The 15,943-nt window shown below is 46.3% G+C and overlaps 1 protein-coding gene across 1 annotated transcript in view; it reads left to right on the forward strand.

The window, feature by feature from the left end:
* Positions 1-15,943, forward strand: part of LOC123512746 (homeobox protein cut-like) — a 414,328-nt gene that overhangs the window by 365,824 nt on the left and 32,561 nt on the right. Inside the window, 1 exon segment of the mRNA XM_045269319.1 lies at positions 2,243-2,275. Coding sequence (XP_045125254.1) covers positions 2,243-2,275 — 33 coding nt within the window.

Raw genomic sequence — 15,943 nt, forward strand, 5'->3', positions numbered from 1 at the left:
GTAAGGAGGAAATTAAGGAAGGAAAGTGGAAAACAGTGAGATATTTGATTTGTTTCCTTTTTTTTCTCTCTCTCTCTCTCTCTCTCTCTCTCTCTCTCTCTCTCTCTCTCTCTCTCTCTCTCTCTCTCTCTCTCTATAATAAAAAGTTATTTTTGTTCATTATTTGTATGAAATAAGAGTGTTTTATATTCTTATTGTTGTTACTACTACTACTACTACTACTACTACTACTACTACTACTACTACTACTACTACTACTACACACCATTATTGTCAAAGGGGACCTCAGTATTCTCTATTCTCTTATCAGTTCATAACCTTGACAGCTTCCCTTCCGTCGCGTATGTGTGTGTGCGTGTGGGTGTGTGTATGTGTGTATGTGCGTGTTAACCATTCCCTGACTCAAATTCGTGCTGTGACTCGTCTTTCGCTTCCCATAATGCAAGACGCTGCCGCCAATTAGCCCCAGGTAAGGTGGACAGGTAACCCTCGACACCTGAGACCACTTGAGAGGCTGTAGGAGTGGCGGTGAAGACGAAGCCAAAACCAGACTTGGGAATCGGATGCAGGCTGCGATAAGCGTCAACTCTTGTGTTTTATTGATGAATTATAGATTGGGTCTATAGATTAACCAATACCCGATACGCTATCTAATAAGAAGGGGTCGTGTCTTTTTTCTATTCTCTTTTCTTCTTTGTGTGGGTGCATCGTTTCATTCACCTCATGGTTATAAAGACGTGGCACTGTCTGTCTCACTTCTTTACTTGCGATCTAATAAGGGAAAGTATCTTAAATTTTTCTTCTTTAGTCTTTTATTTCTTCTTTGTGTATGTGTGTGTGTATCATTTCAATTACCTGAAAATTTTAAAGGTAGTTCTCTCACTCCTTTACCTGCAATTCAACTTCTACCAACGTTTGATACGCTAATAAGGGAAAGTGTCTTTTATTTTTCTTCTTTGTGAATGTGTGTGCGTGTGTGTATCGTTTCATATACTTGAAGATTATAAAAAGGTAGTTCTCTCACCTCTTTACCTGCAGTTCGCCTTCTACCAACACCTGGTCCTCTTTGATCACTCATTGCAAACTCTAAACATTTTATGGGATGGTAAACCTTATAAAATGTGCGAGATGAAAGGCTGGGGGAGTCAGTGGCACCAATAGATAGAGTTGTGCAAGACTGTTACTGATTGTGCTTAGGTTTTTGTTCACTAAAGTCATGCAAAGTTACGACATTGAAGTTAGGTAATGCCAGTAATGATGAAAACAGTAATGCCTGAAGTTCATCATTTGTAGCGGAAATAAGTGAGGAAATACTTAGAGGAATTAAAGTTACTGTGTGTTTTATCTTGCCTGCGACTTCCAACCCCGTCAGGAAGTGAGGAGAGCGCTTAGTCAACCTAGAAACCTAAATAAACGTTATCTGCCTTTTGAGTGTCGCGTGTTTTCCAACTTTCTTCTTGTCTGTTTGATTGGTGCTCGTTTTAAGATCCTGGTCTCATTTTTCCCCCCATCGTCCGTGACCTACATGAAGGAAACACGTAGGAAACACACCAAAAAAGATTAAATGAGACAAATTTTACATGCATGACTGTGGTATACAACAAGAAAATGATACAATGAGCGTAGCCACTCAAACAAATAACTTTTCACTCACCTACTTCTCAATAAGACCAAAAAATCACATCTATTTGTAAGGGGACTGGCGACTAAGTAGGCCTTTTATTCATTTTTTGTTGCTCTTCACCAGTTTTCCCATCTTACATAAAAATTCCATACAAGTCTATCCAAATAAATGAGAACAAACAAAACTGACTTCGCAATTCGCTGGTCTCTGGTCGAATGACTTTCCAATAGAGACTGTCGGCGTGTGTGTGTGTGATGGGCTGCGGTCAAGTAATTTTTCCTTGCCTTTAGCCAGTTTTCCCCTCTTACATAATCAAAAACACGCAAATCCATCCAAATAAATAAGAAAACACACAAAACTGACTTCGCAACTTGCTCGTGTCTGGTCAAATTACTTTCCAATAGAGACTGTCGTAGTGTGTGTGTGATGAAGGGCTGCGGTCAGGACCCATGGAGGATTCGCTCACTAAACACTCACTGACAGATAGGAGGCAGTGTTGGGCCTTCGATAGATTATAGATAACCAATAATTTGCCATGGTAGGGAGGCACAGAATGTATAGAGCCTTGTGTGTCGTCATTTATTCACGTCTATATGTGTGTTTGTGTGTGTCTTTCAGGTGTGCATCCTTTTACCTGGCCATCCGCATCAGGTGAGTCCCGGGGTGCTTTACCTGTAATTAGCAAGTCGGGTAGGGTTTGGTGGAGTTAGAGGCGCGTCTTGGCTTTTATTGTTTCCTTTCCGAGTCGAGGAAGTGTCTCTTATTTATTTGCTTCCTGTGGGTGGGCAATTACCTTCTTTATTACCGTTATTAGGAGTTAATGAAGCTCAGTGTATGGGTTTGATATTTATTTGTATGAGTTTAGGACTTGCAGAGATGTGTGTGTGTGTGTGTGTGTGTGTGTGTGTGTGTGTGTGTGTTGGTCTGGAAGTGCACGTACTTAGCCTGTTTGGTCACGCGTCAGTATTGATCACCGCCAGACCCCGCAGACCACACCTTGCCGGGCCGGATGTGATTATCTCCGGGTAATTAAGCGAAACCACCTGCCGCGACCGCCACCCGAATTAGTAATGTTGGTATTTCCGATTGGTGACGTCACAAGCCTTACCGACCCTGTGATTGGCCGCCTCGGGGTGTGACGTCACGCATTAGCATCTTTCTTGTTCTTTGATTGGCTGTGACATCTCGGCTCCCTCTTGGCGGTGTCTTGGCGGTGACGGAAGCTCGCAGTCCAGGCGCCTTGGTCTGCCAGCGGCGTGACGCGTCCCCGCCGCGCGCTGACGGCTGGCGCCCCACAAAGCTTCCCAATGACGTAATGACAAGATTATTAATATGTGAACGAAGCCACGTCGACCAGTCAGTGCACGTTTGTGAACCGAACCAGGCGGATCTGCGGCTGCGCGCGCTCCCCCTTCGCTCTCAACCTGACTCCCGCTCAAGTGAACACCCGCAAGCCATGAACCCTGCGCGCGCTTGTGAACCCCGCCGCGCTCTCTTCCGATACTGCCTCGCGTTCACGTGCGTGTGTGTGTGCGTGTACGTGTGCGTATACTGAACGTACGGAGTAGAAAGTTTTATGGACTTGAGGCGTCTTGGTCCATCTTGTGTGTTGACGCGCGGCACTTCTTGTGACGCGCTGACGTGAGCGTGACGCGCCCACACTGACGTTCTCCAGCAGCCTGAGGAGTGACAGCACGTGTACCGCCGGCCAGGGTGGTAGGGTGGCAGGGAGGCAGGGTGAGGTGAGTCCAGCGCGGCCCGCGGAGCCAGCACAGCGGCGTGCCTGAGGGGCTCGAACCGTGTGCGGCACCGCCAGCCCAGCCAGGATACAAAGGAAGCTTCACGGCCGCTGGACTGAAGTGAAGCGAGAACACAACTTGATGGAAACTTCATTTTGCGTCATGAAGTTGAAGGTTGAGTGAGAGAGTGAGAGGAGGCCAAGTGTGTCAACAACAATAACACCACCACCACCACCACCACCACCACCACCACCACCACCACCACCACCACCACCACCCAAAACAACAACAAAAGCAAGATGGCGCTCATGGAGGCTTTATGTTTCCAAATACGACAAGCACTTCTGGGTGAGTCACATCAAAAACACCAACAACTCACACCACCACAACTGCTGCTCCCTCGCCCCCCACCGACCCTCACCCCCCAAAAAAAATAGTTAGGGCACCAGAGTTACTTGAATTCCTTGTGGTGTTTGAAACTTGTCCATTTTGATAAGGTGGAAGAAGGGAATGTGTGTGTGTGTGTGTGTGTGTGTGTGTGTGTGTGTGTGTGTGTGTGTGTGTGTGTTCCCTATAGCCGCTGGGAAGGAAAAGAAGTAAAAGGTGTAGCAGTAATAGTCGTAGCATTAGAAGTAGTAGTAGGAGGAGAGGAGGAGGAGGAGGAGGAGGAGGAAGAAGAAGAGTCGTCTGCCATATGGTTTACAAGCCAGAGTTTCTGTTTTACTGCCACTCGGAGCTCATAAACGATGATATAAAAGAAAGTAACAGTGAAATTTATAAAACCCAGACATTCCTTCACCCATTTCACATCGTCGTAACGGGAAGGGACGGGAAGCAATACACAGAACATTCCCTCCACGACACCAGTTACTGCTCCACATAATTACACTCCAAGTAACTCATTTTTTTTCTTTACTAGTGTACAAATCATCGTCGTTTGCACCGAGAATGTGTAAAAATTTGAGGTTTCTTGGTCAAATTTCCTATGTATTTGATTCACCAACAGTACCACCACTACCACCACCACTGCTGCTGCCTCCTCCTCTTCCTCCACCTCCACCTCCTCCTCCTCGCCTCATCGCCACCTTTCTCACGTACCATGCCGTAATTTTCACTCAATCCGAGGCAATAAAACGGAGAAACACAAAGCTAAGTGTCTTGTGTGTTGCATTTTGCTTTTACTGATGTTTCCTGGGTGGAGGAGACAAGGGAGCAAGTGGAGCAGGTGGTGCAGGTGGTGGAGGTGGTGGAGGACGAGTGAAGGAACCAGAGAGGAAGGAAAAAAAAGGTGCAGGTGATGGTGATTGATAGAAATTGATGTAATGTATAGGTAAAAGTGGGTAATGTGAGATGTGAAGGAAGTAAAGATAGGAAAGATTTGGAGATTGATAAAAAGAATGAAGTGGAAAAGATGGAAGAAGTGAATGGATGGGAGAGAGAGAGAGAGAGAGATGTACAGGTAAAGGAAGGAAATGTTACCCCAACACTCCACACACAAAAAAACAAACACACAAAAAAAAAAAAAAGAATGCACACGCAGACGATTACAATGTCAACTTATCTTATCCTAAAATTAATTGACACCTTTAGGAAAAAAAAAACCCTCACCTTCAATACCTGTGATAAAGGTGTGGACAGGTAAAGATCACACCTGGAGATAATTACACCTTGACTCACCTGGCAATCCCTCCCCTCACCCATCACCCCCCCTCTGTACAGGTGAGGTGTCAACACGTAAAGGTAATAATGTGATCTAATAACGAGAGAAGAAAATGGATACCCGAGAGAGAGAGAGAGAGAGAGAGAGAGAGAGAGAGAGAGAGAGAGAGAGAGAGAGAGAGAGAGAGAGGTAACGTCGACACTTGAGGGTATAATGTGACTCCAGGTAAAGTTAATTACTGCAAGACGAAAGGAGGAGGAGGAGGAGGAGGAGAGGAGGAGGAGGAGGAGGAGAAGGAGGAGGAGGAAGAGAGAAAGTAAAAAAAAGAAAAGGAAAAGAAAAGAAACGGAAGGAAAGAAAGGAAGAGAAGTGCAATAAACAAGCTTATGATTTTATTCCTTCTACCACCACCACCACCACCACCACCACCACCCTATTATTATTCCCCTCCGTTATGGTATCGATGCATTAACACCAGAATAGATAAACACCTTAATTGGCTGCAAGATAAGATTAACTTCATTATGGAATTAAAACAACAGACGCCTCGAACTTCTTGACCGTTTTAAGCTGCACTGATCGCAATGTTTACGTTAAATCTCCCTTCATTTCATCCTTTACATTGATTTTCCTTTGGTTTTTCCGCAACGTGAGAAAAGGGAGAGAAAAATGCAGAAGAGACGAACATTTTGAAGAGTCAACGAAGAAGGGAATTATGAAAAAAAAAAAATTGCAAGAGAGGAAATATTTCGAAAAGTCAACTAAGAAGAGGAGACATGGCACGAATTTCCCATGGATGAGGAGGAGGAAGAAGAAGACGAAGAGGAGGAGGAGGTGGAGGAGGAGGAGGAGGAGGAGAAAGGGCACGACCTCACAGCAAGCGGTAGTAAAGGACTGAATGCATGTGTAAAAGTCGGGTATCAATTTGTAAGGGAATGATTTTGTTCCTTTATTGCTGCCAGCTTTTATTGCCAATTAACATTCTTCTCTTTAGTCTCGCCGGCCTCGAGAGAGAGAGGGAGAGAGGGAGAGTTTAAGAGGTATGGTTATGGGGGGACAGGGTAGAGACAGAGGTTAGAGGTGAGAGAGAGAGAGAGAGAGAGAGAGAGAGAGAGAGAGAGAGAGAGGAAAAGGGGAGTCAGAGAGAGGAGGAAAAGAAAGGCGATTTGAGAGAGAGAGAGAGAGAGAGAGAGAGAGAGAGAGAGAGAGAGAGAGAGAGAGGAAAAGTTAAACAAGCACAGGAAGAATAATGAGGAGAAAGAAAACAGACAAGCAAGCAGGAGGAGGAGGAGGAGGAGGAGGGGAAAGGAGGAGAAGGAAGCAAATAAAGAAAGAAGGTGAGGAAGGAAGAGAAGAAGATGTAGAAGACAACGAGACCGGATGTTGAGTGACTCCCTCCCTCTCCCTCTCTCTCTCTCTCTCTCTCTCTCTCTCTCTCTCTCTCTCTCTCTCTCCCTCTCCCTCTCACCCTTCTTCCCTTTCCTCCTAACTCATAATTTTCCTTCTAGCTTTTTCCTTCCCTACAATCCTGTTTTTTTCATCTCTCACGGTTCACTCACTTCCATCCCTCTTCCTCCTCCTCCTCCTCCTCCTCCTCCTCCTCCTCCTCCTCCTCCTCCTCCTGCTCTTCCTCTTTTACCCTTTCATCTCTCTCTCCACTCCTGACTTATTCTCGTTTTCTCTCCTCCTCCTCCTCCTCCTCCTCCTCCTCCTCCTCCTCCTCCTCCTCCTCTTCTCCTTTTCTCTCTTATTTCCCTCATTTTCGTTTTATCGAGTTTTGTGTTTTCCAAGAATTCTGACATTATGACAAAAATTATTTCTTTGAATGCAAGAAAGAAGAAAAAAAGAAGAATATGAAAAAAGAGGGCAAAACACACACACACACACACACACACACACACACACACACACACACACACACACACACACACACACACACATACACATGCACATTTAATAGCGAATGACTCACGCACACAAACTTATATATCTGTCATTTACATTCTCTCTCTCTCTCTCTCTCTCTCTCTCTCTCTCTCTCTCTCTCTCTCTCTCTCTCTCTCTCTCTCTCTCTCTCTCTCTCTCTCTCTCTCTCTCTCTCTCTCTCTCTCTCTCTCTCTCTCTCTCTCTCTCTCTCTCTCTCTCTCTCTCTCTCTCTCTCTCTCTCTCTCTCTCTCTCTCTCTCTCTCTCTCTCTCTCAGGACAATTGCACAATGAAATTTCTCCAGCTGTGATGAGTAAGGCAAGGAAATTTGGCCTTTCTTGCTGCTTTCCTTAGAGTCATTTTGAATTCCACAATGGCAAAATGGATAAGATTAACAGTAACTCTCTATATTTTAACCATTTTCTTAAGTAATCGGTGTTTTTTTGCTTATTTTCTAATCAGACGTAGCTATTTTTCCTTGATCCTTCAGTAACTGTTAATTTAATTCCGGTATTTTCTTGTCTGTGTAGAAAAAGATACTAAAAACCTATTTGGAACATTATTTTTATTAAGTCTATTCCTTTTCATATCTTCTCTTCACTTATTTTCTGATCAGGTGTAATGATCGCCTTTGTGTGTCTCTCTGTGTGTGTCTCTGTGTCTCTTTCATTACGTAACTCGCTGTCTTTACCGAAATGAAGTCCTGTCTTGTTTGCACCGCGGGAGATAATTATTATGACTTCTGGGTGTTTAGTCAACGAAATGAGAGTTATTGTCTGAGCATGGCGCGAGATGGAGTGTTGGTAATGGAAAGTATAAAGTAAAGAATGGAGGAATAAGAGAGACAGAGGACTAATTGATGAAGACACAGGACTTGGTGGAAAGTGTGCGTAAATGAGAACTATTGTGAGTCGAAAAATGATCAGAAAAATGGATAACAACAATGAAGCCGGATAAAAGAGGAGACAAAGGGAAATGGTACTAAGAGAGAGAGAGAGAGAGAGAGAGAGAGGAGAGGGATATTTAAAGAACGGGGAAATGACTCTTGTTAAAATTAATCCATTATTGTTATTAGTTGTTGTTGTTGTTGTTGTTGTTGGTGGTGGTGGTGGTGGTGGATGATGATGGTGGTGGTAGTAGTCGTGGTACTGTATTCCTACTACTACTACTACTACTACTACTACTACTACTACTACTACTACTACTACTACTACTACTACTACTACTACTACTACTACTACTACTACTACTACTACTGTCCTCCTTTTATATTTCTTCTACCTGTTTTTCATCTATCTACCACCACCACCACCACCACCACCACGACCACCACCACCAGAAAACCTGTGGCACCTTCAGAACACCTTCGTCATTACCTGCTGGGGTCCTTGTCCTCGTGGGGATGGCGGGGCAGGGGTGGGGCGGGGCGGGGACCGGGCGGGGGTCTGTGATTGTCAGGCGTCGATTTGCATGATGTTCCGCACCTTTGCCTTCTATTTCTGACAGCCGCTCTGGAAAAAAAAAAGGAGGAGGAGGAGGAGGAGGAGAAGGAGGAGGAGGAGGAGGAAGTCTGGGTTCGGTGTCCTATTTGCGTGGTGTTTGATTATTCTGGGGTGAGAGGAAAGGAAGACTGGAGAAGGAAGAGGAGGAGGAGGAGGAGGAGGAGGAGGAGGAGGAGGAATGCAACAGAGTAAAGTTTCGTTTAAGTAACAGAATGATTGTGAGATTCTTATTGTTTGCTTGTTTACTTCCAAGACTCACACCAAACAATTAGAGTGAATTTGACTGTTGGATGAGGATGAGGAGGAGGAGGAAGAGGAGGAGGAGGAGGAGGAAGGAGGCGGGGAAAGGGAGCAGGAAGAGGAAGAAGGGTTAAGGGTGAGAAAGAGGAAGTGGGTGAAGAAGAGAGAAAAGAAGTAAATATAGAACAGGAATCCTCGTGAAAATTTTATATCCTAATCGTTTTGTAGTGAAGAAAATGGAAAGGAGAAAAATGAAGAGAGAGAGAGAGAGAGAGAGAGAGAGAGAGAGAGAGAGAGAGAGAGAGACAGAGACACACACTCACACACACTTAAAAAAAAAATAAAGGCGTACCTGCAGATGGCCGTGTTCCAGGTGTTGTGTTACCTGGCCGCTACTCGCCAGGTATACAAGTCATGTAAATTAATGTAGGTGAACCTGAAAGCAAAATGGCGCCCACTAATGACACCTTTGGAGAGAGAGAGTGTGTTAGTAATGCCGGTGTGAATTGATGGTTGCCTTCCCTTGTGTCACCGCCCGAGGAGAGAGAGAGAGAGAGAGAGAGAGAGAGAGAGAGAGAGAGAGAGAGAAGTAGAAGGGAAGAATATGAGAGAGAGAAGTGACATAAATGAGGCAAGATTTCTAAAGAGAGAGAGAGAGAGAGAGAGAGAGAGAGAGAGAGAGAGAGAGAGAGAGAATTGAGATAGTGAAAGAGAAATGAAGCAGGAGAGAAAAATATGACGGAAAAATTATAAAAGAGAGAATAAGGAAGAGAAATGAGAGAGAGAGAGAGAGAGAGAGAGAGAGAGAGAGAGAGAGAGAGAGAATGTAGCTATTGATAAGATACCAAAAGAGTAGAGATTCAGTTTAATCTCTCTCTCTCTCTCTCTCTCTCTCTCTCTCTCTCTCTCTCAGTTAATCAGCTTTTTTCATCATTTTTTGCATTAATTCGTTGTGGTTTTTCGTTTGTTTCGTGTTTTCCTGATGCGTTTGAAAGTTACCCCATGTTTTTTTTTTTTTTTTTTCTTTACGTATTTTATTTCATTTTTCATCGTATTAATTTAATGTACTCTGGTTTCACTGTATTTTGATTCGATTTCTGCTCTCTGCTACTCCTTTTTCCATCCTCTTGTACTAAATTTCTATCTAGTTTTTTTTTTTTCTTATTATTTTTCTGTTTCCTATTTATTCTTCTTTATTTCAGTCACTTTCTTTTTTTTCTCTATTTTTTTTTCGGGAGGTTTGGTATTTTTATTTCATTTTGCAAAGTAATAAATGTAAACAAAAAAAAACGTAAAACCACACTGATGCAAAATAAAATAAAGGTAAAATGATATTCGGCTTAGTTTATAAATGTTTGCGTGTGTGTGTGTGTGTGTGTGTGTGTGTGTGTGTGTGTGTGTGTGTGTGTGTGTGTGAGTGTGTTGGTTGTGGGATGGAGGACGTACACTCTCTACTTACCTTACACACACACACACACACACACACACACACACACACACACACAAACCATTGCTTCATCTGTCTCCATTTTTCACTCTTTGATTGTCAGTTGTTCGTCTAATGGCCGGATATTAATCACCTGAGCTTACCTGTGACCGCGGAGGTGTGTGGAATGTCCTTTGAGAGCCGGATACGGGTACGGATACGAGAAGATTAACTCCTTTTAATACCCAACACTGATGCTTAACTTGATACGGATAGAAGTAATTATCTGAAGTGTCTTGGCTACGTGGTTTTGGCCTTTTCTTGTAATCCGAAGTGCCTGAGTTCGAATCCGGTTAAGGGAAGCAAGTCCGGATAAGTGAGAAGTAAGGGTGATGTGATTTCGGATAAGCGGGAGATGGGTGTGACCAATTTTAAGCGAAAGGTAGTAGTAGTGATGTTATGTTCGGATAAGCGAGAAGTATGTGTGACTTGAGTTCGGATAAGTGAAAGGGAGGTTAGATTGAAGTTCATATACACGACAGACTAGCCTAACTTAACTCCGGATAGGTGAAAGACAGGATTGCACTAAATTCGGATAATCGGGAAAGCCACAAAGTTTAATCCGTTTAAGAAAATACGAACAAAACTCAGGTTCGGACAAGCCGGGGGTGAATGTGACGCAGATCTGTAAAAGCGAGGTGTTAGTGACCGGCCAAGGATAACAGGGGAGGCGCAGCGACGTACCCTGAGGCACACACACACACACACACACACACACACACACACACACACACACACACACACACACACACACACACACACACCAGTCTATCTCCTCATATCACCGCCATTGCCAGAGCGACATCCTATCAAACTCTCGTTACTCTCTCCAATACTGTCATCCCTTCCCAATCCAACGCCTATAAATTTAACGCATGCATAGCCGACCCTCGTTTTCTATCCGGCCTCCTTGCAAGCCCAGACTAATATATTACCTTCGCCTTTGCCATTTATCCCCATTGAGAGATCTTGGCTAAATGGCTGCCTCTCCGCCACAGCCACAGCCTCGTCACACACCACTTAATACCAGCATACCAGCGCCCACTGAAGAGAGAAAATTATAACGAGCACATTTTTTTCCTTGAAGTAACATATGTTGAACTGAAATTATGTGCACTACAGACCATCCCAGAGAGAGAGAGAGAGAGAGAGAGAGGAGCTATTTTTCAACCTGGTTCCAACAATCTTAAGTAACATTGACCAGTGGAGGAGGAAAGCAAGCATGAGTAATAAAACTTGGGGAGAGAAGAAGAAGGAAGAGGAGGAGGAGTGAAGGGAGGGAGTGAAGGAAAGGAAGGAAGGGAAGGAAGGAAGGGGTACAGGATCCCATCAATGGTTAATACACGCACATAAACTCGCGTCTCTTCGTCTGCCAGAGAGAAAAAGAATGAGATAATGGAAGCAGTAAAAGATTCAAGTCAGGCAGTGAATAACGAATCAGATGAGACTCGTCACTATCACTAAGATCCTGAGACTTCGCATTCTTTCATTATTAACGTCTCTCTCTCTCTCTCTCTCTCTCTCTCTCTCTCTCTCTCTCTCTCTCTCTCTCTCTGGTCATTTTTTAACCCAAAGTCTAAGATTATGCATGATTAGAAATGGTCTTACCCTCAAAACCTGCACTATTTTAAAGCTAACTCTCATATTCTCTCTCTCTCTCTCTCTCTCTCTCTCTCTCTCTCTCTCTCTCTCTCTCTCTCTCTCTCTCTCTCTCTCTCTCCATTGGGTCATGAAGGCGTGTTTTTCAAGATAGGACTCAATGTATTGTTTTGTTCCCCGCAACAGATATTACCCAGACTTCCCTCCATACCTCCCTCCTCTTCCCTCCTCTTCCCTTCCCTTCCCTCCCCTTCCCTCCTTTCCTCCTCCTCCAAGACTCAATGATAGGCAACCCAGACACTCCACCATTTTCTCTCCTCTTCATAGACACCGCTAATGTAAAGAAAACGAAGGATTTGCCCTCTCGTCATGTCTCTATCTCTCTTTGACTCTTCCACATGCACGATCCTACTCCTTTCTCTTCTCCTTCACTCCTCCTCCACTCCACTGCACGTAATCACACTTAAGACATATTCGTAGTGGAGGAGGTGGATTAGTATGTTAATTGCTTGTAAACTCCTTCGCTGTGTTGGTTTGGCGGTGATGCAAAGTCGTTAGATCAAGGGAGAAAGAGAATAGGACCCAGAACGTTTCTTTAACCTACGGAACGCCTGATGGTAACTCTCCTCCTCCTCTTCCTCCTCTTCCTCCTCCTACTCTTATTCAGACCATAACTTGTAATGAGCGTTGTAAAATTCAATGGAGTGTTCTTTTTTTTTTTTTTTTTTTTCAATACTGTTACGTGGTTTTCTGAAATTTCCTGTGCCTTGGGGCTTTCCACGAGACTCAGTACTGGGGGGCTTGGTGGAGTTACAGGGGGGACTCTATGGGGGGTGATTGTGGCCTTTGTGGGGACTGTCAGGTCTATGGGGGTGATTGGGGGCTTGGTGAGGCTGTGAGGGGAGTCTATGAGGTAATCTGGTGAAGTTTAGTGAAGGAATGGAAAGGATTTAAGCAAAGGGAAAGGAGAAAGATTTAGATAAGTGTCCATCTATTTGTACCTAAGAAGAATGTAATTAAGGGTGATGTAATAAGAGGTAATATAAGGAAATCTAATCGCCAGCCAGCCAGGAGGAGGAGGAGGAGGAGGAGGAGGAGGAGGAGGAGGAGGAGGAGGAAGAAGAGGAGGAGGTACAGGAGGTAGACTAGACACCACGACTTCCCTGTTTGATTAGAAAGGATTGTTTGCTGATGATTTGGGCGACTGAGGGACACGGCGAGGGACGGAGAATGAGAACACGAGGAGGAGGAGGAGAAGAAGAAGAAGAAGAGGAAGAGGGAGGGAGAAGAAGAGGAAGAAAGGCTTCAAACGATCAGAAACGACAATAGAAACCCTGGTGGTCGTCGCCTTCACTAAAAACGACGAGGAGATTAGAGAATTTTGTCGTGGAAATGTGTGTACCTGGGGAGCTTGTGTGTGTGTGTGTGTGTGTGTGTGTGTGTGTGTGTGTGTGTGTGTGTGTGCGGCGCCGTCCGTCACCAAGAGTATCACCGCTATTCATCCCCGGCGTGTTGCGATAAGGGAGAGTCGCAGCGCTGATAACCAACTCCGACCGCCCCGTGTCCTTGTTGGATCCTGAGAGAGATACGGGGGAATAGTTCTCACATGAGCTCACGCCATTATTGCAAGGTTTATCAGCGGGACTCGAGTGACGCTCAGCAAATAGTGCAAGTTTGGCCACAAGACTCGCCTCTACTAATGCTTGGGAGACGAGGCGTGGCGAGAAAACTTTACCTGACGTAGAGAATCACCTGGAGAACTGAACGCCCTTCCCCGCACAGCCTCGGGTTCCTGGTCTAATTTACACAGGCGCATTCCTCCACCGCTGCCCGGCTTAACAATGGAAAAACACAGCCACCCCATAATGCTAAAGGCCTCTTGAATGTCGTTATGAAAAGAGGCCACCCCACTTGTACTTACTCGGCAAACTGCGTGAGAGGAGGCGAAGAACGGAGAGGAGAAGGACGGTAAGAGGCGAAGAGGCGAGGAGAGAAAGTAAGGGCCAGGAGGAGGAGGAGGGGGAGGTGGAGGAAGTGGAGGAGGTCGAAAAAACAAAGAATATAGGTGGTGACAAGAGTATCTGGCAACTCTGATAAAGTGACAGAGGACATGAGTTTCCCCGCCCTTTTGTGGCATCTCAAATTCCAAAGGGTCAAGCCAGCGCCTCCTCTTCCTCCTCCTCCTCCTCCTCATCCTCCTCCTCCTCCTTCCTCCTCCTCCTCGCGCCATACACACCCCACTCCTGTATGAATTATATATGAGAGCTGGGTGGCTGAGGGAGAGACTTTAGATTACAGTGAGTTTAAAGGAGGTTCACCCGTCACTTCGGAAGACAGGTGAAGGTGGGGCGGCGCTCACCTGAAGGGGTTGACGGAGGCTGCCGCAGGAGGGGAAGTGGGGTGATGGGTAGGGTGAGGTGACGTCTTATGAAGGGGCGTGGGGAGAAAGAGAGGCAGGGTAGTTGTTCGTGTCGACTTTCCCAGTGCTGTGTGAAACGAGAGCGTGTTTGGCGAGGATTGTGGAATGTTTGTAGGTAAAGGATGGGCTTTCTTGGGTGTCACGGAGGAAGAGGAGGAGGAGGAGGAGGAAGAGGTAGAAATAGGTAAAGAAGAGAAGCACTGTAGTAATAGTATTAAGATTAGAAGGAAGAGTGGAAAAGGATTAGAATGAGAAAAAAGAAATAGGAATAATGGTGATGGTAGTAGTAGTTGTTGTTGTTGTTGTTGTTGTTGTTGTTATACCTAGCAGGAGTCGAAGGAAAAGACTAAGAGAATGAGGAATAACAGAAGAACGAGATGAAGAAAGCACAGGGAAATACTAACAGGAAGAAGAAGAAGAAACAGAAGACAAAGAGAAATAGAAAACGAACAATAGGAACACGAGAGGATGGAGGAACAGGGAAGTACTAATAGGAAGAAGAAGAGGAGGAGGAGGAGGAGGAGGAGGAAGACTAGTAGGAGGAGGAATCTACTAATAACAAGAGGAAGGGGGCGCACCTCCCTTGGGTCGTGCGAGGAGTGCATTCCCGCGTTGCCGTGTTCATAATTCCATTGGCGTGGTTGGTTGCCGCGGCCGCACGACGTCTGGTCTCGCGTGATGTGACAGCCAACATGCCTCGCCGCGCACCGCCTGGCACCTTGCATGTCTTGGCCGCAAATGCAATCAAATTCCGAGCCGGCCCGAGCAGAAGGGGTTACAATGAGCTACATTTCAGCCCGAGATCCAGACGCGAATGTATAATGCCGCCCGCCTCAAATTCTCTCCCGCGCACTCTCTTCGAAAAATTAGTTTGGTTTGGTTTGCTCTCATATCTTGATTCCTTTCTTTCTCTCTCGACTTTATTTTTTGTTCCGCTCGCGTGTGTGTGTGTGTGTGTGTGTGTGTGTGTGTGTGTGTGTGTGTGTGTGTGTGTGTGTGTGTGTGTGTGAGAGCGCTGCGCCAGGCGGAGAGTGTGCCGCAGCTCGGGGTGACATGAACACTTTCTTTTAGCGCTGTTCTGAAATTCAGCGAAATATTTATAAAAATTTTGCAGCAAAGAGCAGCAGCTGTCCTGCTTTATGTACTGACACAGGCGGGGCGGGGCGGGGCGGGATGGGGCGGGTGCGACGGGTGGTCGGGCGGGCCGCTGCGGGACGTAACCAACCCCCGCTTGATGTGACAAAAGACGCGGCGCCGTGAGCTGCCGCGCGGCGCCGTGCGGGTGGTCCTCCCGCTGCCCGGAAGCCTCCCGCCCGGCGGTCTTGTGCGGCGTCGGGAGGAGGCAGGTGGGCGGCGTCCTCCCGCCCACGCCGCCCGCCGTCGCCAGTGGGTGGTCCGCCATCCCGCCGCCCTGATTGAGGCATCAGCCGCCAGGCCTCCCCGCCTGGCCGCGGCCCACCCCGCCCCTCCGCCCTCCCCTCCCCTCCGCGGGCCTCAGTGAGCGGCCAGGATGAGGTGCAGGAGGGGCGGCAGGGTGGAGGGGGGAGCGGGATGGAGAAGGAGGGAGAGGATGAGGGAATGGAGGGAAATAAAAAGTTAATATGTAGGCGGGTGGCCCATTGTCTCTGTGTCGCGGTGTTGCGCGGCCAAGGCGCCCTCCGCCACGCCCTCCCACGCCCGCCACAGCCCCGCATGGACCTCCACATCGCGTCTTATCGGCGAGGCGGGGCGCGAAATTCCTCTCATCGGC

This window comes from Portunus trituberculatus, chromosome 4 (assembly GCF_017591435.1).
Source record: "Portunus trituberculatus isolate SZX2019 chromosome 4, ASM1759143v1, whole genome shotgun sequence".
Classification (NCBI taxonomy): Eukaryota; Metazoa; Arthropoda; class Malacostraca; order Decapoda; family Portunidae; genus Portunus; species Portunus trituberculatus.